General features: G+C 34.4%; 1 protein-coding gene across 4 annotated transcripts in view; it reads left to right on the forward strand.

The window, feature by feature from the left end:
* RFX3 (regulatory factor X3) overlaps positions 1-24,066 on the forward strand; it is a 295,181-nt gene that overhangs the window by 22,017 nt on the left and 249,098 nt on the right. For 3 of the 4 annotated variants that reach the window (XM_047767697.1, XM_047767698.1, XM_047767700.1), the window contains exon 2: positions 16,922-16,989. The exons of the other annotated variant lie outside the window; for it this stretch is intronic. In XM_047767697.1, coding sequence (XP_047623653.1) covers positions 16,946-16,989 — 44 coding nt within the window. In that variant the 5' untranslated portion in view covers positions 16,922-16,945. The remainder of the gene's footprint in view (positions 1-16,921; positions 16,990-24,066) is intronic. 4 annotated transcript variants of the gene reach the window in all.

Raw genomic sequence — 24,066 nt, forward strand, 5'->3', positions numbered from 1 at the left:
AAAGGCCTATCATACATAACTAAATATAAGTCAATACAATTTATTCTTTTAAAGAAGTTAGAATTCCTCCTTCTTGCCCACTTTTCAAATTGTTTCATATAATTTGTTTAGCAGTATTTTATTGATAGACTACTGTTTTTCTCTTTTGTTCTCATTTACATTTGAGTAAAACTAATTGTAATGAACTTATGTAAATAATGTGTTGATTGTTAATCTTTAAAGTTATCAAATAATAGATTTTAAAATAATATAAAATCATTATTAATCAAAAGGGATGAAAAAATCTATTTTTATAATAAAACAATTTTTTAAATTTCTTTACTTCATGATTTTTTGTTGTTGTTGTTAGAAAAGTGCTTTTCGTTTTGCTAACTTCATTTTTTGTTCCCAGGTTTAATTTATTTTTCTACTACTGTAGTTTATGTTTCTACTATAGTTAACCACTACTGTAGTTAAAGTAAGTACCATACTTTTTCTTTTTTCAAATCAAAGTTGAAGGTAGTTAATACTTTTTTTTTTTCCTTGAAACTTTCTTAGTTCATTTATATCAATTCTAACCTTTTAGGAGACTGTGGAAATAAAAACTTGGGGATGGTAGATGGTGTAATTGAAATGTAGATCATAATCTGTTCTTTGTTTGTTTTACCAAATTAGTTAGGGATTCTGAGGATACATTTTGAATATTTGTGTATGTTTAGCATTTTGTCCCTTTGTTAGAAATCTCTCAGTGTGACTTGTTTTTAATAGGATGTGTCATGAATTGTGGTCCAATCACTCTTGAAAAGTATTAAGCCCTTTAAACACACTGGTCAGACCCATAGAGGGAAGCCTACAGGTTTATTAGTACTCCTTAGCCTGAAAGCACAGCATACCCTTCTAGGTTGCACAGCAACAGACTCCTAGCAACCATAATAGATTGAATTTCTAAGAGTGACCAGCCCGGATGTAATAATAAAGCAAGAGGTACAAACAGTTGTCATGGTTTTCTTTTCACAGTAAGCTAGTTTGATTTGAGGAAACTTAACTTTTCAAAAATGGGCAAACTTCTTATAAAACTACTACTATTTTTACACAAGACTTCTGGTATTAAAATAGCAATAATAATACCAAATTTAAAAAGCTATTAAATTAAAAAATGGTATGCTTAAAATAAGACAGAAAAGCAAACGGATTATCAAAGTGAAGCCGTTTTCAGGGAAGTATTTTTTTTTTTTTAAAAACCCTTTTTTTAAAAATCATATAAGTGGACAGTAGCAAAATAGTCATAATGAATTCTTTGTAAAAATGAAAGTCATAATATTTGTGTTTTCTTTTGTGGATCCTCTAATTTTGCAGCACCTCTTTAGTTTTATGTATGTAATTTAAGTGGATATGTATATATCACTGAGCTTATAATAAACTTTAAAAATTTATCTAGCAAAACACACTATTTGAACTATCTACAAATAGTATTTTTTGAAATTATGAGCTGATAACTAATGGAGCAATTTATTGAAGAATAAAATGGTAAAATGTACAGTCCTCCACAGTAACAGTGTCTGTGATATTCCCAAAGGTGTAATATTGTGCTGTAACTTTGTTAACATTTCTCCTGTGTGTCCTTTAGTATGTGTTTGCTTACATAGCCATGAAAAAGAGCTTAATTCAGATGTATTCACAACCTGAAACAGGATGCTTCCATCAAAAGAAAGAGATCCTCATATAGCTGCTGGAGTTGGAGTGGAACTACAGCCTTTGACAGCAATAAGCTGTAAATATACACACATGCTAATACCCTTGATTTGTTCATCTTTTGTGTCAGCATTTGGAAAAGATTGTTAAAGTGGCAGTTACAGTACATACTGGCAATTACAGTAAAGAGCAGAAATTAGGTATTTGTGACCTATTATATTTCATTAAAAGACTTCCTTATTAAAATGGCACCACTTACTCTGATTACTTGACAGCTGCCCTAAACAGATTAGAAAATACACAGTTTCAGCTAAAGGTAAAATCAAGCTTTTAAGCACATGGCATAGAACAAGTAAATGGTATACTATAAACTATTTTTTTTAACAATAAATTTTCTTTAAGTAGAAGTGTTTATCACTGATTAAGTGGCATGCTTTTTTGCATTTCTATAATAATAGCTTACCAACAGTGGCATTTTCCCTTTGAGATATTTTAATACACCCACCTAATATTATACTAGCCCAGTAGAGGATGTTATTATGAGGTGTCATAAATCTAGGGATCAGCATGGCATCACCAGAGAAGCTTTTTTCTGCTAACTGATGAATTAGCATCCCGATTCAATGTAAATATTACCTTTATGAAGCAGAACTTAAATATTTGAAATTTTTACCTTTAGATTATCAGTATCGGAAATATTTTTTAATGTTCTTTATCCCTTAGTAATCCAGTAGAGACACAGTGAGTTCAATATTTGAATTTAGGCATCACAACATTGAATTACCTGCTTTTTAGAGAACAGTTTATTATGTGGCTCTTTTTACCATCAATGTTATTTCTGAAGTTTACTTTTTTTCCACCTATATTTTACACAGTGACTCATACATCACTTTATAGAACAGTCCTGCCTGTCAATTATTCAGAATTGTAGTTGGGCAGTTAAGTAGCCCAGCCTGCCTCACATTCTTATAGTTAATTACTTTGTCCTCTTTTGCATCGTGAGGTATGGATATACACTGTAGTTCATCCCGAGTATGAAATGCACAGCTCACTTTTGAGGACACAAATGCTGGTTCAGTATGAAGCAGATTTGTGGGATGATTACCTCTCTCAACTAACCTTGACTATAGATTTTTGTCAGGATTGTCACAATATTAATAGAAGTCTGTTGTCATACTTGCATGGAACTGTTAAATTTTCACAAAGACCCAAATTATGCTATGTGAGTCACATGTAGGTGAATTGTATGTACACAAATATCCATGACTACCTATATCTTTAGCTTTAAAAAAATAGCTGATGCATGTTGCATGAACTTTGCCAACTTACAGAATTGTTAGGGAGAGACGTTAAGTCCTAGTCTTTTGAAAAGTAAAATAGAACTGAATTCAAATCCTGGCTTTATCATTTGATAGCTAATTATCCTTAAATTCCTAACTATTTTAAACTCAGATTTTTTATGTAAATATGAGGATATTACATATTCAGTTGGGTTATAAAATGAAAAAAGTGAAAGATCAAACAAGATAAGTGTCTAGAGAACTTAGCATGAAAGTCTAGAATTAGCCCTCAAACTGATAGCTATCATTATCTCTCTAGCTTACTCCTTGTGGTAGGATGTGATGAGGGTTTTGCAGGAAAGAGTTACAACTGAAAATAGTAACATAAAACTGGGTATAATCAGAAACAAAATGATTTTCAAAGAGGGCCATTATGTACTATATATAATTTTCAGCATTAGTAGAACTTCTTTAATTAAAAAGTGACCTCGTTGACAGATTCAAATATTGGGCCAGGATCTTTAAAGATTACAGAGCAATAATTGATAAGGTAAATACACACTAAACAGATGAAATACTTATTATCCTGACAAAAGGTAGAATTTAAAGAATAAGGCAAATTTATTTTAGTAAATGTAGATGGTGATCCTTATATTATTTAAATATTTATCCTTTCTCCAGTTTTTTTTCCACATTAAAAATCTGTAAGAGCAGAACGAAGTGAGTAAACTGCCCAGCCTTATGTTAGCACCTCACAGTGTTGATAAAAGATAACTGAAAATGAATATTAGTAGCTTCTGCTGGGAAGTAAGGCACCAATGGAGTCTCATACAAATCTGATCACCTTTGGTACTTTTTGGTCTACCCTTGAAAGTTCAATATGCTCACCCTTGGTTTACAAAATATAGGTTAAATTTAAATACACACTGCTATTGCTAAAGGGATTATAAAGGCATTAGTTTAATGAGAAGATAATATCTACAAAAGTTAGAAGTGTTTTGAAATATAACAGTTTGAAGTAGCTAGTGGGATTAAACTGATTTAAGCAATGGCTATCCTATTTCACTTTTTTATATAAGGTAATTCCAGCCTAAGCTTAAGTAAAGGAGGAGGTCCAGAAGATACTTAACTTTACCTTGATATTTTGAAAGGGAAAAGAATACCAGGCTGCATACTTAGAGCCAAGGGAAAATAGCACTTAATGTTAAGAAAATAAAGTTTTTCAGAAAAAACCACTGGCTATTACCAGTAGTTATGCAGATTTTAAATTAATAAATTTTTTCTTGAGTATGACTTATGTGCTTATATTGTTTAATAATGCCAGTTTGAAGAAGTAAGTATTGCTGAAAACATTACATTGGGAAATTTAAAATTTAAGAGTTAAACAAAATATAATCCTGTTCTGATGAAAGCAGTTTTTTGGGCATCAGTGAATATGTAACTCTGATTTATCATCTTGTATATATTGTGCCATTGTCCACCTGTGAAAATGTAGAACATAATTGTACCTTTTGTGCTTAATTGAAAATTCTGTCCAGCTCAGTGAAGATTCATACATGAGCTTCGTAAATATTCTCTGCATAATTTTTTTTTCCTGAAAATGAAGTTTTTACTTTGTAGTTAACATTTTTTTCTTTGATGGTCTTAGCTCTTTGAGGTGTTGAATTGGGGGAATATAGTATGTATACATGTACATTTTTATATGTGTGTATATGTAAATACACAGAATAGCATAAACTTTAATTTCAGTGCAGTCTAAAGTTAGAATTATTCATATTGAGATAAATTCTAGGTGAGAAAAACTAATTAAACTACCAAACTCATGTAGCCTCTCACTATTGGTAAGGTTACACCAAAGTCTTTTATGCAAAATGTGTACTCTATATGAATGCTGTTCACAGTGTGAATGGTGGACCCTCGGCGTCACCAGCCCTGGGAGGTCCTCCCTTTTCAACTAAGTATCTATGTGAGGCTACATTTACTTCATGTATTTCAAGCAAAAACAGTAAATTGAATGCAGAAGTAGATCTAAGAAACCAACTGTCTTCTATTAATATGTTAAAGAAGTTTGTAAAAATTAAAATAATCCTACTCTTCTCATTAAATTTTTTGGAAATTTAGATATATTTCATAAAAATAAGACTGTTAAGATACAATGGTTTATTGTCATTTTAAAATTAGTAAATATTTATTACATTTCTCTGTTTTCTTTTTTTATTCAAGTATAATTAACAGATAACATTATATTAGTTTTAGGTGTACAACATAATGATTTGGTTTTTGTATACACTACAAAATGATCACTATAGTAAGTCTGGTTACCATCTGTCACATACAGAGTTACAAATTTTTTTCTTTTATTTTCCCCTTGTGATCAGAACTTTTAAGATTTACTTTCTTGACAACCTTCAAATATGTACTACAATATTATTGACTATAATCACTGTACATTTTATTCCCATGAATTTTTTTTTTTTTTTACTTTGGTCCACTTTATTTTTTTAATTTATTTTGTTGAAGTAGTGTTGGTTTACATTTTTTGTTAGTTTCTGGTATACAGCACAGTGATTCAGTTACACATATATATAACAGCTTGCATTTGCTAATCCCAGGCTCTCAACCCATTCCTCCCCCAGTTTATTATTTTTTAATTTATTTTAAAATTTAAGTTTGTACCTTTTAACCACTTCTCCCACTTGCCCGCCTCCACTCTCCCTCCTTCTTGGCAACCACCATTCTGTTTTTTTGTTTTTTGGGTTTTTTTTGGTATAAATTTTGTTTTCTAGATTACACATATGAGATTACACAGTATATCTTTCTGTGTTACACTTATTTTATTTAGCATAATGCCCTCAAGGCCCATTTATGTTCTTGCAAAAGGTAAGATTTCATTCTTTTTTTGTGGCTGAATAGTATTCTGTTGTCTATATATACTATATTTGCTTTATCCATTCATCCATTGACAGACACTTAATGTTTCTATACCTGCGCTACTGTAAATAATACTGTGATAAACAGGAGTGAGTATATCTTTTCAAGTTAGTGTTTTTGTTTTTTTTTTTTTAATTTTTTTAAATTTTTTAAATTAAATAACCAGAAGTAGAATTGCTGGATCATAAAGTAGTTCTATTTTTAATCTTTTTGAGGAAATTCCCTATGTTTTTCACTGGCTGCACCAATTACATTCCTACTAAGTTCCCGTTCCTCCATGTTGTTGCCAACATGTTATTTCTTGTCTTTCTGGTAGACATTCTAACAGTTGTGAGGTGGTATCTCCTTGTGGTTTTGATTTGCATTTCCCTGATGATTAGTGATGTTGAGCATCTTTTTATGTGTCTATTGGCCATCTGTATGTCTTCTTTGGAAGAATGTCTATTTTGATGTTCAGAGGCCCATTTTAACTCTGGATTCATTAATTTATGGTTTTTTTTTTAAGCTGTTGAGTTGTATGAGTGTTTTATATATTTTGGATATTAACCCCTATTGGATATATGACTTAAATATTTTTATACATTCAGTTGCCTTTTCATTTTGTTGATGGTTTCCTTTGCTGTGTAGAATGTTGTTTATGTAGTCTCACTTGCTTATTTATGTTTTTGTTGCCTTAACATCTGGAGTTAGATTTCAAAAATCTTTGCCAAGACTGATGTCAAGGAACTTACCATCCATGTTTTCCTCTAAAAGTTTTATGATTTCAGGTCTTATGCTTTTTAATCTATTTTGAGTTAATTTTTAAGTATGGTGTAAGATAGTAGTTTAGTTTTCATTCTTTTGCATGTGGCTGTCCAGATTTACCAACATAGTTTATTAAAGAGACTGTCTTTTCTCCTATATATTCTTGCCACCTTTGTTGTAAATTAATTAACTATGTGTGGAAATGGGTTTGTTTCTGTGCCCTCTATTCTGTTCCATTGATTGCTATGTCTGTTTTTATGTCAGTACCATACTGTTTTATTTAGTAGGGCTTTGTAATATAGTTTGAAATCAGCAAGCATGATGCCTCTAGCTTTGTTCTTCTTCCTATAGATTGCTTTGGCTACTCAGGGTCTTTTGTGGTTTTGTACAATTTTTTTGGGATTTTTTTGTTTTATGTCTATGAAAAAGGCCTTTGGTATTTTGATAGGCATTGCATTGAATTTGTAGAATGCTTTAGGTAATATGGATAGCTTTAAATATCAATTCTTCTAGTTTATGAGCATGGAATATCCTATTTATTTGTATCTTCTTTAACTTCTTTCGTCAAGATCTTTCATCAGTATCTTGGAATTATCAGTGTAGAAGTCTTTAAGCTCTTTTATGGAATTTATTCCTAGTCATTTTATTCTTTTTTGATGTAATTGTAAAGTTTTGTTTTCTTAATTTTTTTTCAGATAGTTCATTGTTAGTGTATAGAAATACAGCAGATTTTTGTATGTTGATTTTGTGCCTTGCCATTTTAGTGAAATATTTTAAAAATTCTAACAGTATTTTGATGGAGTCTTTTGGGTTATTATGTAAATATAAAGTCATGTTGTCCTCAAATAGTGACAGTTTTACTTCTTTCCAATTTGTATGCCATTTACTTATTTTTTTTCATGCCTAATTGCACTGGCTAGGACTTCTGATACTTTGTTGAATAAAAGTGGTGAGAGTGAACATCTTGTTTTGTTCATCATCTTAGAGGAAAAGCTTTCAGCTTTTCACCCTTGAGTATAATGTTAGTTATGGGCTTCTTATATATAGCTTTTATTATGTTGAGGTAAATTCCCTCCATACCACTTTTGTTAAGGTGTTGTTGTTTTTTTTTTTTAAATCATAAATGGATGTTGAGTTTTGTCAAAAGCTTTTCTGCATTTGTTGAGAAGATCACGTGATTTTTATTCTTCATTTTAGTAATGTTGTGTATTACAGTGATTGATTTTCAGAAGTTGAACCATCTTTGCATCTCTGGAATAAATCCTATGATGATGGTGTATGATCTTTTTAATGTATTCTTGAATTAATTTTGGTGTATGATCTTTTTAATGTATTCTTGAATTAATTTTGGTAATCTTTTGTTGAAGATTTTTTCATCTATGTTCATCAGGAATATTGGCTTATCATTTTCTTTTTTTGTTATTTCCTTGTTTGGCTTTGGTATCAGGGTAATTAATGTTTACCTCATAAGGTTAGTTTGGCAGTGTTTTTTCTTCAATTTTTGGGAACAGTTTGAGGAGGATAGTTATTAAATCTTCTTTAAATGATTGATAGAGTTCACCAGTTAGGCCATGTAGTCCTGGACTTTTGTTTTTTAAGGAGTTTTGATTACTGATTGAATTTTCTTACTAGTAATTGGTCCATTCAGATTTTTTATTTCTTCCTGATTCAGTCTTGGAAGATTATATGTCACAAGGAATTTATCCATTTCCTTTAGGTTGTCCAGTTTATTGATGTATAATTGTTCTTAGTAGTCCTCTTATGAGCCCTTATATTTCTGTTTATCAGTTGTGTGTCATTTCCTCTTTTATTTCTGAATCTATTTATTTGAGCCCTCTCTTTGTTTTTCTTGGAGATTTCAGCTAATAGTTGTCAATTTTTTTTTTTTCAAAGAACCAGTTCTTAGTTTCAAAAACTATTGTCCTTTTATCCTCCCTTCATTTATTTCTGCTTTCATTGTAATTTCTTTCTTTCAACTTATTCTGGGCTTTGTCCTCCTACTTTCTAGTTCCTTTAGGTGTTAAGTTAGATTGTTTGAGACTTTTCTTTTTTTCTTGTTGTATATACCTCTATCACTGTACTTAGAATTGTTTTTGCTGCATCCCATATATTTTTGGTAAGCTGTGTTTTTCCATTTTCTTTGTCTTAAGGTATTTTTTTTAATATCTCTTTTGATTTCTTAATTGACCCATTGATTTTTCAGTTGCATGTTGTTTAATCTCCACATATTTATGATTTTTCCAGTTTTCTTCTTGCAATAGTTATTGATTTCTATGTGGATGATCTATTCATTCATGTAAGTAGGTTATTAAAGTTCTATGCTATTATTTTATTTCCATCACTTTCTCTCTTTAGGTATGTTACTATTTATGTTATATTTTGGTGTTCCTATGTTGTGTGCATATATACTTGTAAATATTATATCTTCTCTTTGGATTGACCCCTTTATCATTATGTAATGCCCTTCTTTGTCTTTTATTATAGTAGTTGTTTTAAAGTCTAGTTTTTTCTGGGATAAGTATAGCTATCCCAGCTTTCTTTTGGTTTCCATTTTCAGGAAACATTTTTTTTCCCATCCCTTCACTTTCTTTGTCTTTGTGTCCTTATATCTGAAGTGAGTCTCTTGAAGGCAGCATACAGAGGGTCTTGTTGATGTTTCTATTCAGCCACCCTGTGTCTTTTGATTAGAGCATTTAGTTCATGTATGTTTTAAGTAGTTATTGATAGGTATGTACTTACTGCCTTTTTTGTTAATTGTTTTATGGCTGTTTTGTAATTCTTCCCTGTTCCTTTCTTTTCTCTTGCTTTATTCTCTTGAGGTTTGATGACTTTCTTTAGTGTTGTGTTTAGATTCCTTTCTCATTTTTTGTATCTACCATAGGATTTTGCTTTGTAGCTACTATGAGGCTCATAAAAACAGCCTATGTAATAATATTCTAACTTGATAGCAACTTGAGTTTGAATACATTCTAAAACTACGTTTTTTACCCATTCCCCCAGGCTTTATGTTTTCAATGGCACCTTTTATATCTTTTTATTTTGTATACCTCTTAACTGATTATTTTAGTTATAATTATTTTAATTTTTGTCTTTTAAAATTTATATTAGCTATATAAGTGATTAATCCACTACCCTTATAATGTATTTACTTTTACCAGTGAGATTTATACGTTCATATGTTTTTGTTGTTACTAATTAATGCTCCTTCTTTTCAGCTTAAACAAGTACCTTTAACATTCCCTTGAAGGCTGATTTGGTGGTGATAACTCCTTTAGTTTGCTTGTCTGGAAAACTCTTTATTTCTTCTTCAATTCTGAATGATAATCTTGCCGTGTAGAGTATTCTTGGTTGGAAGTTTTTTTCATTCAGCGCTCTTGGCCTGCAAAGTTTCTGCTAAATTCTGCTGTTAGTCTTATGGAGGTTCCCTTGGACATAACAAGTTCTTTTTTTCTTGCTGCTTTTAAGATTTCCTCTATGTCTTTAACTTTTGACATTTTGATTGTAATATGTCTTGGTGTGTATCTTTTTGGGTTCATCTTTTCTAGAACTCTCTAGGCTTCCTGGACCTATGTTTCTGATTCTTTCCCAGCTTAGGGAATTTGTCAGCCAGTATTTTTTGATATAAGTTTTCTGTCTCCTTCTCTCTTCTCCCTCTGGGATCCCTTAATTGCAAATGATTATCTACTTGATATTGTCCCATTGGTCTCTTAAGGTATTTACACTTTTAATAATTCTTCTTTTTGATTCTCTGTATGAGTTTTATTGGCATCTCTTTTAGATCACTTATTCTTTCTTTGCCTTATCTAGTCTCTTTGAATCTCTGTAGTATATTTTTCAATTCAGTTATCCTATTATTCTGCTCTTTGACTTCTGTTAGGTATTTTCTTATATTTTCTATCTGTTTGTTGAAGTTATCACTGTGTTCATCCATTCTCCCAAGTTCAATGAACATTTTTATTACTGTTATTATTATTATTATGTTTTGGCTACATTTGAGGCATGTGGAAATTCTCAGGCTAGGGATCAAATAGCTATGACCTATAGCACAGCCGTGGCAATGCCGGATCCTTAACCCACTGTGCTAGGCCAGAGAGTAAACCCACACCTCAGCAGTGACCCAAGCTCCTCTGGAGACAATACTGGATCCTTAAACCGCTATACCACAGTAACTCTCATGACTCTTTCTTTATGATTCTTTTTTTTTTGTCTTTTTGCCTTTTCTAGGGCTGCTCCCGCATCATATGGAAGCTCCCAGGCTAGGGGTCTAATCAGAGCTGTAGCCTCCGGCCTATGCCAGAGCCACAGCAATGCCAGATCCGTCTGCAACCTACACCACAGCTCATGGCAACGCCAGATCCTTGACCCACTGAGCAAGGCCAGGGTTTGAACCCACAACCTTATGGTTCCTAGTCAGATTCGTTAACCACTGAGTCATGACGAGAACTCCTCTTGATGATTCTTTATCAAGCAAATTATTTATTTCCATTTAATTAAAGGTTTTTTTTTTCATGCTTTATCTTGTTCTTTCCTTTGGAACATGTTCCTCTCTTTCCTCATTTTGCCTGAATCTCTGTTTGTTTCTACATATTAGGTGAAACAGCTACCTTCCTGGTCTTGACTGAATGGCCTTATTTTAGGAGATGAACCTTACCTTTCAACCTTACCCGAGGTCTTGGTTGTTTCTGGAACCTTTGTGATTGTCTAAGCAGCCTGATTTATTCCTGATAGTTCCCAGTTTTCAAGAATGTGCCTCAAATCTATCAATGTTCCAAAGGGAAATTTCTCAGTCAGCATCTAGCTTCAGGTTGATGAGAAGCCAGACCCTCAGACATATTTAAGGGATGCAAATATATATAGTCCTGTGGGACTGCAATCATGAACTCTACTGGGATCTGGAGGTGTCCTTTGGCAAAGAGGTGCAAAAACTGGGTCTTCAGTCATGTTTAAAATCTCTTCTGGAAGGTACTAGAGAGCTCTAGCAAGGCCAAGGGACAGAACAAAGATGGTGTCCCCCAGCCTACGTTCCGAGAACAGCTTTGTAGTCTACAGATGTCTGTCAAGCCTCAATTCTGTCCCTCAAGATAAAGTTACAGAAAAAGTAAATTGTCCTTTTTCACTGAAAGATTTGGGGTGTATTTCAGTCTGCTGTCTGTAGTGCCCTCGGAATGGTAGTCTGCCACAACTTCTAATTGTTACAGTCCTGCGGGACCCAAGAATGATGGTGCCTCTGGCCATCAGAGCTAGGTAGATTATCAAGGAGTGTCCCCTGTGTATACTGCCCATGTCTGCCAGCTTTTGTGGGAAAGTGGAGCATACAGGGCTGGGGTGTGCTAACCACTCTTAGCAGGGCTCTAGGAGAGCACGGGATCAGGGCATACCAGCAAGTACTGTCATGGTAGAGAAAGAGCAGAAAAATGGCCAGCTCCTCTGTCCTCCTGGAGAGTCCCGACAGGCCTCTGCCCCTATGGTAGATGCTCTAAGACTAGTGAATGATTCTTCTTCACATATAGTCTAGATGTTTTCAAACTGCTGCTTTTGTGCTGGTGCCCAAGGTGAGTGAGTCTGTGCTCAAGCCCTTTAAGAGAAGTATCTCAGTCCCCACAGCCCTTTGGGTCTCCTGGATGTGAGCCCCATTGTTTTCAAAGCCAGATGTTTTATAAGTTTGTCCCTATTGCAGGTCTTAAGGTTTGGTTTGCCTGATATGGGGCATGAACCCCATTACTCTTCAGGGAGAAGCTCTGGATTTGTGAAATCCCTTCCAATTGTGGGTTGCCATACTGGGATGAGATTTCAGTGAGAATGCCTCTGCTACCTGTCTTGATAGGACTTTTTTATTGTTTGCCATGTAGAAGTTATTTGGCTAGTTTTTAGGTCTCCCCCCCCTCCCCCGAGGGAATTATTTCATACATAGCCTTGGACTTGGTTTGTCCATGAGAGGGGGTGAGTTCAGTATCTTCCTGTGCTGCCGTCTTGGACTGCCTCCTTCCATATTATTTTTTAATATGATAGGTGGATAAACATAACTAGTAAGGTACTGAAGCCCATTCTTAACCAGCTTGAGAGAGCCAATGTTCATCTCTTCTTAAATATTCATTTAGATGTGACATTGCTAGCTTGAAACTAGCCACATTGGGAGTATTTACACCATGGAAATAAGCTGAAACTACAAATTTGGCATTTTTGAGGTTGAAGGAGGGAAAGCTGGCTGTTGAAAATATACCATTGCACAACTAGAAATACATAAACAGAATTTCTTTGGGGTTGTCAAAAATTTAAGATCTAAATGGGTTCTGGGGCCAAAAAAGTCTGTGAATTATAAATGAACTGCTGGTAGTTACTGTACTTTAAAAATTCAACACCAAAATCTGTGCTAATGTATGATCAAGGCAGATTATCAGGTGCTTTGTCTTTAGAGTCACTTTAGCAGTTTCTCTTACAGAGTTTCCAACATGGTTAACTCCATAAAGTGATTTGACATCATAAGGTATGTCATATCCTTTGTAGTTTACACCATGCTGAGTTCATAGCTTAATTACTTATTTTCTGAATAGAGACTCTCAGTATTATGGAGATATAGAAAAATGGGGTCATGAGAAATGATCCTGGATTTAAGAAGTTAGAGAAGTCTTTAAGGAGGAGGTAAAGCATAAGATGGATCCTAAAAGTTTTTTAGAAGGTGTATTGGGTGAAGGATATGGGGAAGGGGTTAAACGTATGTGAGAGGTAGAGGCAGAGCATGATTTTAAAGAGTTTGAAAAATTTTTTTAATTTTTTATTCTTTTAGGAAATAATGAAGCAGACAGATGGGGTGGAAAGAAAAATCAGGCTAAGGATTTGGAACTTAACTGGATAGAGCATAACTAACTATTTTAAGATGCAGATGAAATGTTAAGATGAAAGAGGTCCTTTTATGGAGATTAATCTGGCAGATCTGTACAGATTAGCAAGGAGTGGTCTGAAGCCAGGCAACCATCTTTTAATCATCTGAAAGGAAGTATAGGTGAAGAACCTAGGCTATTAATTCAGAAACCTTGGTTAGAATCCTTCTTTTGCCACTCTGTTGCTTTCAGAGTGCATAATTGAAGATAACTAGCTAGTTGGGTTGTAAATAACAGAGTATGAAAGAGTTTAATAAAGATCAGATTCCTGGTACTATGCTAGGACCTTCAGTGAGAAGTATTATCAATGCCACTTTTGCTACTACTACTTCTACTGCCACTACTGATATACTAGTATTTGGTAGGTTATCATGAAGATTGGAACTGGTGACCCATCACTAGAAATAGGTTGTAGAAACCAGGGCTATCTTTAGCACTAATGGGTACTAGAATACAAATAGAAATGCACTTAATTATATTTCTGAATATTTAAATGTTGCAGATAAGACTACTGGTAAATGAGAATGTGTTCTTCTACTTTGACTGATACAGCTTTATAATAAGGTGGATGACCGTTTAGAATTTTCATATTTTTTAGGAGTTCTGTTCTAGAACATAGGGGCCAAGGGAGAACCAGCCTGCTGTTGCCTCATTCATATCTTGTAGTCTGCCTCCTTTCCCCCATAGCCTAGATTCTTTGCCATAGTATGTTCTCATGCCCATTCCCCAAACAACCTTGCCCACCCCTGCAAGCTATCTCCTTACTACACTTCGGGCCTAGAGGTGGGTATACCTGCATCTCTCTCTGTGCCCTGGGGATGATACTCCAGGCCTCTACATGGAAATTTGGGGTCCTAAGAAGCTGCTGTGGTAAGAGTCCAGAGAAGTCAGAGAGGATGCCCCAGACTCTGCTAACTTCTCACTTCATGAAGAAGTACCTGGTCAGAGGACCAAAGTGGGTTCTCTGAAGTGAAAGGCCCAGGGCAATGGCCGCTTTTGCCTGAGTCTCAGTATGGAGCTAGAAGAGATCATCTGACATGGTGACAAATCAACCAGATTTATTTACTATTGTGCAGTATGAGAAAATGAGAGTGAAAAAGGTAAAAGGTCCCTGAATACCAGGAGAATTATAAAGCCACCGGGAAAGTTAGCATTGTATATGGAAGCAGGTGAGGTGGGACCCAAATGCGAAAAAACTGTTTTGCTTGGCTTTGCTCACCTAATCAACTTTTGGCATATTGCCAAGCACATATAGTGACTCATTAAATGTTGAAGGGTAGGCTGAAGATATATATATATATATATATATATATTTGTCTTTTTGCCATTTCTTGAGCTGCTCCCACGGCATATGGAGGTTCCCAGGCTAGGGGTTGATTCGGAGCTGTAACTGCCAGCCTACACCAAAGCCACAGCAATGTGGGATCCGAGCCGCATCTGCGACTTACACCACAGCTCATGGCAATGCCAGATCCTTAACCCACTGAGCAAGGCCAGGGATCGAACCACAACCTCATGGTTCCTAGTCGGGCTGAGCAAGGCCAGGGATCGAACCCGCAACCTCATGGTTCCTAGTCGGATTCGTTAACCACTGAGCCACTACGGGAACTCCAAGATATTTTGATTATATGTGCCGGAGATGAGAAGAAGGTCATTGTATAATATAGAAAGAAACAAGGGAAACAATTATTTTAGGGCCAGTATAGAGTTTGAGGAAGGGAGCATCTGGCTATGATGGGCATGGTAGTGTGTGAGCTCCTTGTCTATGTGGACCATGTATATTTAATTTTTGTGCGACACCTAATACTTGTGATTCTTCAGTGAATAATTGGATAATATATGACAATAGGCTTTAAGAAATGACTTAGATTTTAAAGTTAAAATGATAAGTGGCAAAGGCAGATTCATACCAGTGAACTGGTATGGAGGCTGAGAAACTTGTAATAATGCAAGACATGAAGAGAACCTAAACGATTGTTAGTGTCAAAATGAGGTGGTGAAAGATGTTTTCAAAGATGCAGTTTAACTTATAACCTGTTTGGAGAGGAGTAGAGAACACAGATTACTATAGTTTAGCTTGAATTTTCTTACTTGATAGTCACTCAAGTTAGATATAGATGAGATAGTTGGGGAAAAGAATTAAAGGAGTAAGTAGAATTATCTTAGCAACATCTAATTGTAGATATGTATAATTCATAGTCATTTTGCTCAAAGTTGTTTTGAAGTATTGTTTAGTCATTTAGTTTATAATAAATAGGTACAGTAATACCTCATGTCAGAAAATATATTTCATAATGATAACTAAGTAACAGGAAAATCTGATAGTAGGTTTACAATTGCCAAGTTCTTTCTGGGAACCCTAGTGTGTTAATTAGTGTAGATTACTGCATTTTTGCTGTATCTGACTTATAATCGCCTAAATACACAGCAAACACCTGTGATTACTTTAGTGATCTTTGTCTTGTCTGTTCATGTAACCCCAAAAATGTGTATTTAGACTGTTCCCTGTTTATATATACTCAGCTGTGCCTGTTTGCTTTGTTATTTTACTGAGTTTAATGGACCGACATAAAAATTTATGGAAACTGTCCCTTAATGTCACCTTTACTTTTAAAGAAAAAAAGAAAACAAGACTAAATCATACCAGGCAGCTGTAATGCAGTTTATAGTTGACTTAATGATTGGAATGCTCTGTACTGAATTGATATCTGATCTCATGGGCCAAATTTAGAGCAAAAAAGGTTTAAGCATAAATAAACAGTATACTTAAGTATATTATTGTATTCTGTTGTTTCCCTAAATTTACTTTATTAGCCAATAAAAAGTCATTAATTTTAAAATAATCTTGCCCATTCTTCTCATCTTTTTAAAATCTCCATAACTGCAGAATCATGCATATCTTATTAATTTTCTCTATTTTGTGATCTGTTTATGTATTATTTTTGTTGCTTTATTTTTAAGAAATCTTATTTAATTACTTTTAAGGAATGAGCAAAGGTATGTTACTGCTAATCCATTCTCACTTTTGCTTCTCTATCTGCAAGAAATTAGCAGGCTGTTCTTATAATTGGTTGGTTTTTCACCTTCACAATTTAAAAGCACAAATTCTTTCAAAGGATTCTTCTCTTTATTATTTTCCTTCACTTATATTTTTCCTGATTATTAGATTAATATGTTTACTTGAATTCTAATTCTTTGAAAAATAAAAGTTTTCTGTACAATCAAAACTGGCTTTTTTGGCTAAATACAAGATTTTAAAAAACATATAGTCATGCAAAAATGCTTTAAAAATAATTCATTTACATGGTAATTAATATTTATCCACAAATTCAATAATTGAAATAATCATATAGCTTCTAGGTATCAAATAATTCATTTTTAATGTTAACCTAATTCTTCTTGCTTTTAATATTTTAGGCCACTTGGTCATTCTGGCATTTTATGCTAGAGAATACATTGAGTTTGGCTCATGGAAAAGATATGAGGTAATTGATCCATGTTCTCTATAAATTATGAACTAAATGTACACAAAACAGAGTACTTTAATATGTCAAGTATGTGGTCTCATGTCTAAATTTTTCAGTAATTTTTTTAATATGAGATTTTGAGCTAGATTTTTTTTTTTCTTGATGGTTGCCATTGTTAATATGGTAAGGAGCTTTATTTTCCTTCACTGCTTGTATATGTTTAAGACAAAACAATATTAGAACTGTTCTTCACCGTATGCAGCTATAGGGTTTTTTTTTCCTTATGCTTGTGGTAGCTTACCTCTGTGGGGCTATAGAAACCACAAGAGAACTTGTGCATCCTGTCCACCTTCCCAGCTTTCCCCAAATAGGATTAAGGCATGCTGTATTGAAAAGTACTAACTGCTAGTGCACACTTGATAGGGGAATGATAATAAAGGGCATTGAGGCTCCTTAGATCACATTTTATAAAGTGAAATTTCTAGGCACTACTCAGGGTGGTCTAGTGAAAACACAAATATGAGGCTCATAGGTTGGTCTTTTTCTATCCCTCTGGTACTCTTGTGTCACCCTGCAGGATGCCTTTTTGGCATTCTCAAATGGCACTTACCTAAGGCATATGCCACATGCAATTCTGTAATTGTTTCATGGATTACCAAGCATCAAGCCTGTTTCTGTGTTAATTCAAATTAAAGATAGTAAAATATATGAAATCCAGCCAGTGGCATGATAGCATGAGAATCAGTGGATATTAGCTGTTTGGTAGAATAACTGGCTAACATACTGCTGATGTCATAATTCTCCTACTCAATAATGGGTTGGTTATATAAGAAGGTGCAACAGTTTGGTGTGTGAACTTCTGCTTCCACTACAGCAGTACTTTGAAGAGAGGCTTTCCATTGGCCTTCAGAAAGGTGAAAAGTGCAGAGGTGATGGGGTGGGTGGTGGGAGGGGCATTAGAGGGGTCTGAATAGAGTCTGAGTACATTAAGCTGTTCACCATCACTGGGCTTTGAGATTATGTTTGAACCTGCAACTGAATTACTTCCTTAACTTTACACATAGCTGACATGCAACTGAAATGTAGTGTGTTCAAGATGACAAAACATTGCTCTTTTAGCATTTTTTTTTGGTCTTCAGCTTTTGTAGAAAGATAACCACAAAATCTACTGGTTGAGAGACTTAACCAGGGCTCAAGAGAAATAAGCTGGAGCCATCTCTTCCATTTCAAACCTGTGGTTTTATAAAAGTCCACCGCAGGGTGCACTGAAATTCCCCTATACATTTTTCAAATTTTTTTATGGATATTAGGTTGCAAGAAAGATAATTTTGTGTCTAATACCTTTGTAATGTGATTAAGAACAAAAGCTATGCATTTATGTATAGGAGTTATAATTTAAGAGCTATAAATCCTTATTCCTGATAGTATATTTAAAGAGACTTAGTGCCAACTCTCTTAAATAGTTTTCCTAGGAAATCTTGCAATTTTATCATATTTCTTAAATGATTTGAGTTGTCTGTATCAAACAAATGACTGATTTTTTTCCCCTTATAATTCATTTTTCATGATTCAGGGTGTCTGACATGAACATTAATACCTTTATTAAAGCTCATGAGAAGCCATAGAACAAATCTGTATGTGCCTGTCATTCTCACTTTTGCCTCTTAATCTGATTTTTTGACTTTTTTTCATCTTGATAGCTGTAAACTTCTTTGTTATATGTGAAATACATAAGTTGTCTTGGGAAGGGGAACAGTAGGGAAGGAAAAATTTTTTTACTTATTGAGTGGCATATGGGATGTTAATTTTAATATGCTTTATATTTATATTGTAGATCACACTTTGTAAAGTTCTTTTGTGTGTGTGTGGCATCTTATTTAACTTTCCCACTGATCAGTTACATGGGACCATACCATGGATGGGAAATCAAGACCAAGAGAGGTTAAGAAACACCTTTGCAAACAGTTGGAAGATCTTACAAGTGCATCGAGATCTTGGGACTCTTACTCTAGTGCTCCTATCCACTATATTAGTAATTTTCATATTATAATTTTCAATCAAAAAAGTTCCTTGGGAGCTACCTTGGGAAGTGTTAGTGGCTGCAGAACAGATCCTTTTTCTTTCCTCTTTTTTTTTTATGGAGGTTGTGAGTAGTGTTTCATTAGAGGTAGGGTTTCAGAGCAATTATTTTGTACTGCTTTTTCGTGTGCAAGGAGTATAAATTAGAGAAGCGCACTAGACCTCTGTAAGTGACAAGATTGTACACCTCTTTTCCTACTGGCATGTGGATCTTGCAGCAAGAATTAGGCTGTTGGCATTTTCCTGCTTCTTTTCCTTGTCAACTAATACTTACAGAATATGTACTGAATACAGTAAAAAGAATACACAAGTTTCTAGCTTTTTACCAAAGCCAGTGAGAGTTGTTTTTAAAATACTAGTATAGGGAATTCCCACCGTGGCTCAGCGAGTTAAAAACGCAGCTAGTATCGATGAGGATACTGGTAAGATCTCTGGCCTCTTACTCAGTGAGTTAAGGATCCGGTGTTGCCGCAGACTGAGGCATAGTTTGCAGATGCAGCTCAGATCTGGTCTGGCTGTCCTGTAGGCTGGCAGCTGCAGCTCCAATTTGACCCCTGGCCTGGGAACTTACATATGCCACAGGTGCAGCCCTAAAAAGAAAAAAAAAAAATAGTAGTATAGAAGTTCCCTTTGTGGCTCGGTGAGTTAATGACCTGATGTTGTCTGTGAGAATGCGGGTTTGATCCCTGGCTTTGCTCATTTAGTTAAGGATCTGGCATTGCCTCAAACTGCCGCATAGCCTATCACTGCAGATCTGATTCCATCCCTGGCCCAGGAATTTCCATGTGCCACAGGTGAAGCTGTAAAAAGAAAAAAAAAAGAGTATAGTTTTAAAGTATAAATTTAAAAATTAAAAAAATTGTAATAGAAATTGGCCATATTAAACATATTTTGGTCATAAAGTGACACTAAGAAGCATTATTGTTCTTACACAATTTAAAATGTTGCTTGGAATTTATGTCATAACCATCTCATACAATGTTTCATATAACACAGGGTCCTCATAGAAATGCCAATTCAGAGCTCTAAAAAAAAACCCTTTCCATTATAGGGTATTAGTTCATGAAAACCAAAAGATTTTAACTAGTATTTCCCAAGGAAAATGTCACTCTTTTTTTTCTGAGTGTTGCTTTTCTTAAACTTAGTCATTGAGCTTTTAGTGTAGAGTGTTAAAATAAATTAAACTGATAATATTCAAGTATTTTCTCCACAGTTCATTCTGGACATGGAATAATTAGAGAGACACTGAAAAGGGCAGCAAAAATGGATATTGATAGGAGTGAGGAAATATTCAAGAAAAGAGAGGGGAAGACCTTAAAATCTGTTTTCAAATTTATTTATATTTGTCTTTATTTTTTCGTTACAAACTTTGAGCTAAAATCAATAAAGCAGCAAAATGACCGGTATGTTAGAGCCTTAAGTTATATCCTTGAAAGCAAGACCTAAATAGAATGAGCTTGAATTATAGAAAGGGTGATTTTAATTTGTCATAAAGAAGATAGTCCCTAAAAGTGTATGGCTAGAGAGGGATATTTGAGAAGTCCTATCCTATAAAGATCTTTAAGACCAGAATAGTTTTTATTCAACTAAGTGTATGTTTTATCCTTGAAGTCTCTACCATGCTAAGGAGCTTTCATTATAACTGTGCTGGTAATTGCTTAGAAATGTAATGCGATATGTTTATAGTTCCCTTATATTTAAATATGATAAATATAGTTTATCCTTATATTATTTTTCAGAGATAAATTTAGTTAAAACTTGCAAGTACGTTTCAAATTTGTGATTATAGAAGGAACTAAAGTGTCCTTAATCTGAGAGATAATGCAAATTCCATATTATATATGATTTAAAAATACTTGATTAAAAAATGCAAAGGAAGGTAACCATTAGTTAAGAATGTGAGAATGAAGCTGTATCTTTTGGCTTGGTGGTTTAAGTGCAGACAGCTAATGCATTTATGAATTAGTCAAACCTGAGATCAAGTCATGGTTCACCACTTACTCAATATCCTTATGTAATATGAGGATAATAACTGTTGCCTTGAAACCTGTGAAAATTAAATAAGGATATATGCGAAGTACATAATCACATAATGCTTATTACAGAGTAGTACTTAATAAGTGATACAGGCATACCTTGGAGATATTGCAGGTTTGATGCCAGACCACTGCAATAAAATGAACATTGTTATAAAGTGAGTCACAAGAATTTTTTGGTTTGCCAGTGCATATAAAAGTTATGTTTATACTAACCTGTAGTCTATTATGTGTGCAATAGCTTTATGTCTAAAAAATATATTGTACACACCTTAATTAAAACATATTTCATTGCTAAAAAAATGCTAACCATTATCTGAGTCTTCAGTGAGTCATTATCTTTTTTCTGGTAGAGCGTAGAGGGTCTTGCCTCAGAGCTGATGGCTGTCACTGGTCAAGATGGTGGTTGCTAAAGGTTGCGGTGGTTGTGGCAATTTCTTAAAATAAGAACAATGACATTTACTACGTTAATTGACTCTTCCTTTCACAAGGGATTTCTCTGTGGTACACAAGGCTGTTTGACAGCATTTTACCCACAGTGGAACTTCTTTCAAAATTAGTCTTTTCAAACCCCGCCACCACCCTATCAATGAAGGTTATGTACTATTGTAAATATTTTATTTCAGCAGTCTTCAGTGTGTTTACCAGAAGTAGATTCCATCTTAAGAAACCACTTTCTTTCCTCATCTGTAAGTTTTGTCATGCGATTGATGACAGTTCAGTCACATCTTCAGCCTCCACTTCCTGTTGTCTTGCTATTTCCACCCCATCTGTAGTTACATCCACCACTGAAATCTTGAACCCCTCAAAGTCATCCATGAGGGTTGGAATCAACTTCTAAACTCCTGTCAATGTGGATATCTTGACCTTTTTCCATGAATCATGAGTTAATGTTCTTAATGGCATCTAGAATGGTGAATCCTTTCCAGAAGGTTTTCAATTTACCTTGCCTAGATCTGTCAGAGGAATCATTTGCTATGGCAGCTGTAGCCTTATGAAATATAGTTCTTAAATAATAAAACTTGAAAGTTGAAATTACTCTTTGATTCATGGACTGCAGAATGGATGTTGTGTTAGCAGGCGTGAAAATAACCTTAATGTCATTGTGCATCTCAGTCAGAGCTCTTGCATGAGAAGCAGTATTGTCAATGAGCAGTAATATTTAGAATATTTTTTTCTGAGCAGTAAGTCTCCACAGTGAGCTTAAAATATCCAGTAAGCCATATTGTAAACAGATCTGTTTATCATCCATACTTCATTCCATTTATTAAGCACAGGCAGAGTAGATTTAACATCATTCATAAGAGCTAGGATTTTCAGAATGATAAATGAGCATTGGCTTCAACTTAAGTCACCAGGTACATTAGCCCCTAACAAGAGATTCAACCTGTTCTTGAAGCTTTCTTGAAGTCAGGCATTGATTTCTCCTCTCTAGCTATGAAAGTCCTAAATGACATCTTTCAACATATGGCTGTTTTGTCTATATTGAAAAGATGTTGTTTAGGGTGGGGACCCTCATGAATTAACTTAGCTACATCTTCTGGATAATTTGCTATAGCTTCTACATCAGCACTTGCTGCTTAATTCACCTTTTACTTTTCTGTTTTTGAGATGGCATCTTTCCTTAGGCCTCATTAACCAACCTCGGCTATCTTCAAACTTTTCTTCTTCAGCTTCCTCACTTCTCAGCCTTAATAGAATTTAAGAGAGCTAGAGCTTTATTCTGGATTCAGCTTTGGCTTAAAGGAATGTTGTGGCTGGTTTGATCTTCTCTTCAGACCACTAGAACTTTCTTCATATTAGCATTAATGCTGTTCTGCTTCCTTGTGACTTGTGTATTCCCTGGCGTAGCACTTACAATTTCCTTCAATAACTTTTTCTTTACATATGCAACTTGAGTACCTGATTGGTGCAAGAGGCCTAGTTTTGGGCCTATATATCAACTTTTTGTATCCCTTCCTCACTGAACCTTAATCATTTCTAGCTTTTTGTGTGTGTGTGTGAATTTGAAATGTTATTTTTATATAGATTGCTTTTTTTTAACTTTTTATTCCTCTTTTTAAAAATATAATGTTTTTAAATTTTTTTTCATTGTATCTGGTTTACACTTTTTGATTTAAAGTAAGATATGTGTAACTTTTCCTTTCATGTGATCACTTAGAAGCCATTGTAAGGCTATTAATTGTCTTACTTTCAGTATTGTGTGTCTCAAGGAATAGGGAGGCCCAAGGAGAGGGAGAAAGATGAGGGAACAGCCAGTGGGTGGGGTAGCTAGAACACATACAAAATTTGTCATTTGAGTTCACTGTCCAGTATGGGTGTGATTCATGGTCCCCCACCTCCTCAAAAAAGTACAACAGTAATATCAAAGATCACTCATCACAGACCACTATAACACATTTAATAATAATTTATAAATTTGAAGTAGTACAAATACTACCAAAATGTGACACAGCCACAAAGTGAGCAAATGCTTTTGGAAAAATGGGGCTGATAGACTTGCCTGATACAGTGTTGCCAAAAACCTTCAATTTGTAAAAAAGCACTCTTTGCAAAGTACAATAAAGCAAAGAACAATCAAATGATGCTGCCTATATTTCCCACTATTCCCCCATGAGTCTTAAGGTTTCTCTAGAAGTCTGGATCAGGAAAACCAATAGAATAGGGAGGGTATAAAGGGGCAAGTTGAACCCTTGTCATTTGTGAGATAAGGTTGAACATACTTGGATTTACTCTTTAACTTCTCAAATTTTGCTCTCTCCTGCTGTGTTCAACAAGGATTTAATTGCTTTTTACATTAAGGAGACGCCAGTTTTGGGCCTACCTTGAGAAAAAGCTTCGCTATCAGACCTACTTTTTGGGAGAGGACTATCTGGAGTTCTAAGTAGGAAACCACAGTTGAAGCAGAAAATATTAAATGTCTTCAAATTTTAACTTATGAGAAGCTCATTTTTATCAAAAGGAAGTACATGTTTACTTA

The sequence above is a fragment of the Phacochoerus africanus genome, chromosome 2 (assembly GCF_016906955.1).
Source record: "Phacochoerus africanus isolate WHEZ1 chromosome 2, ROS_Pafr_v1, whole genome shotgun sequence".
NCBI classification, from domain to species: domain Eukaryota; kingdom Metazoa; phylum Chordata; class Mammalia; order Artiodactyla; family Suidae; genus Phacochoerus; species Phacochoerus africanus.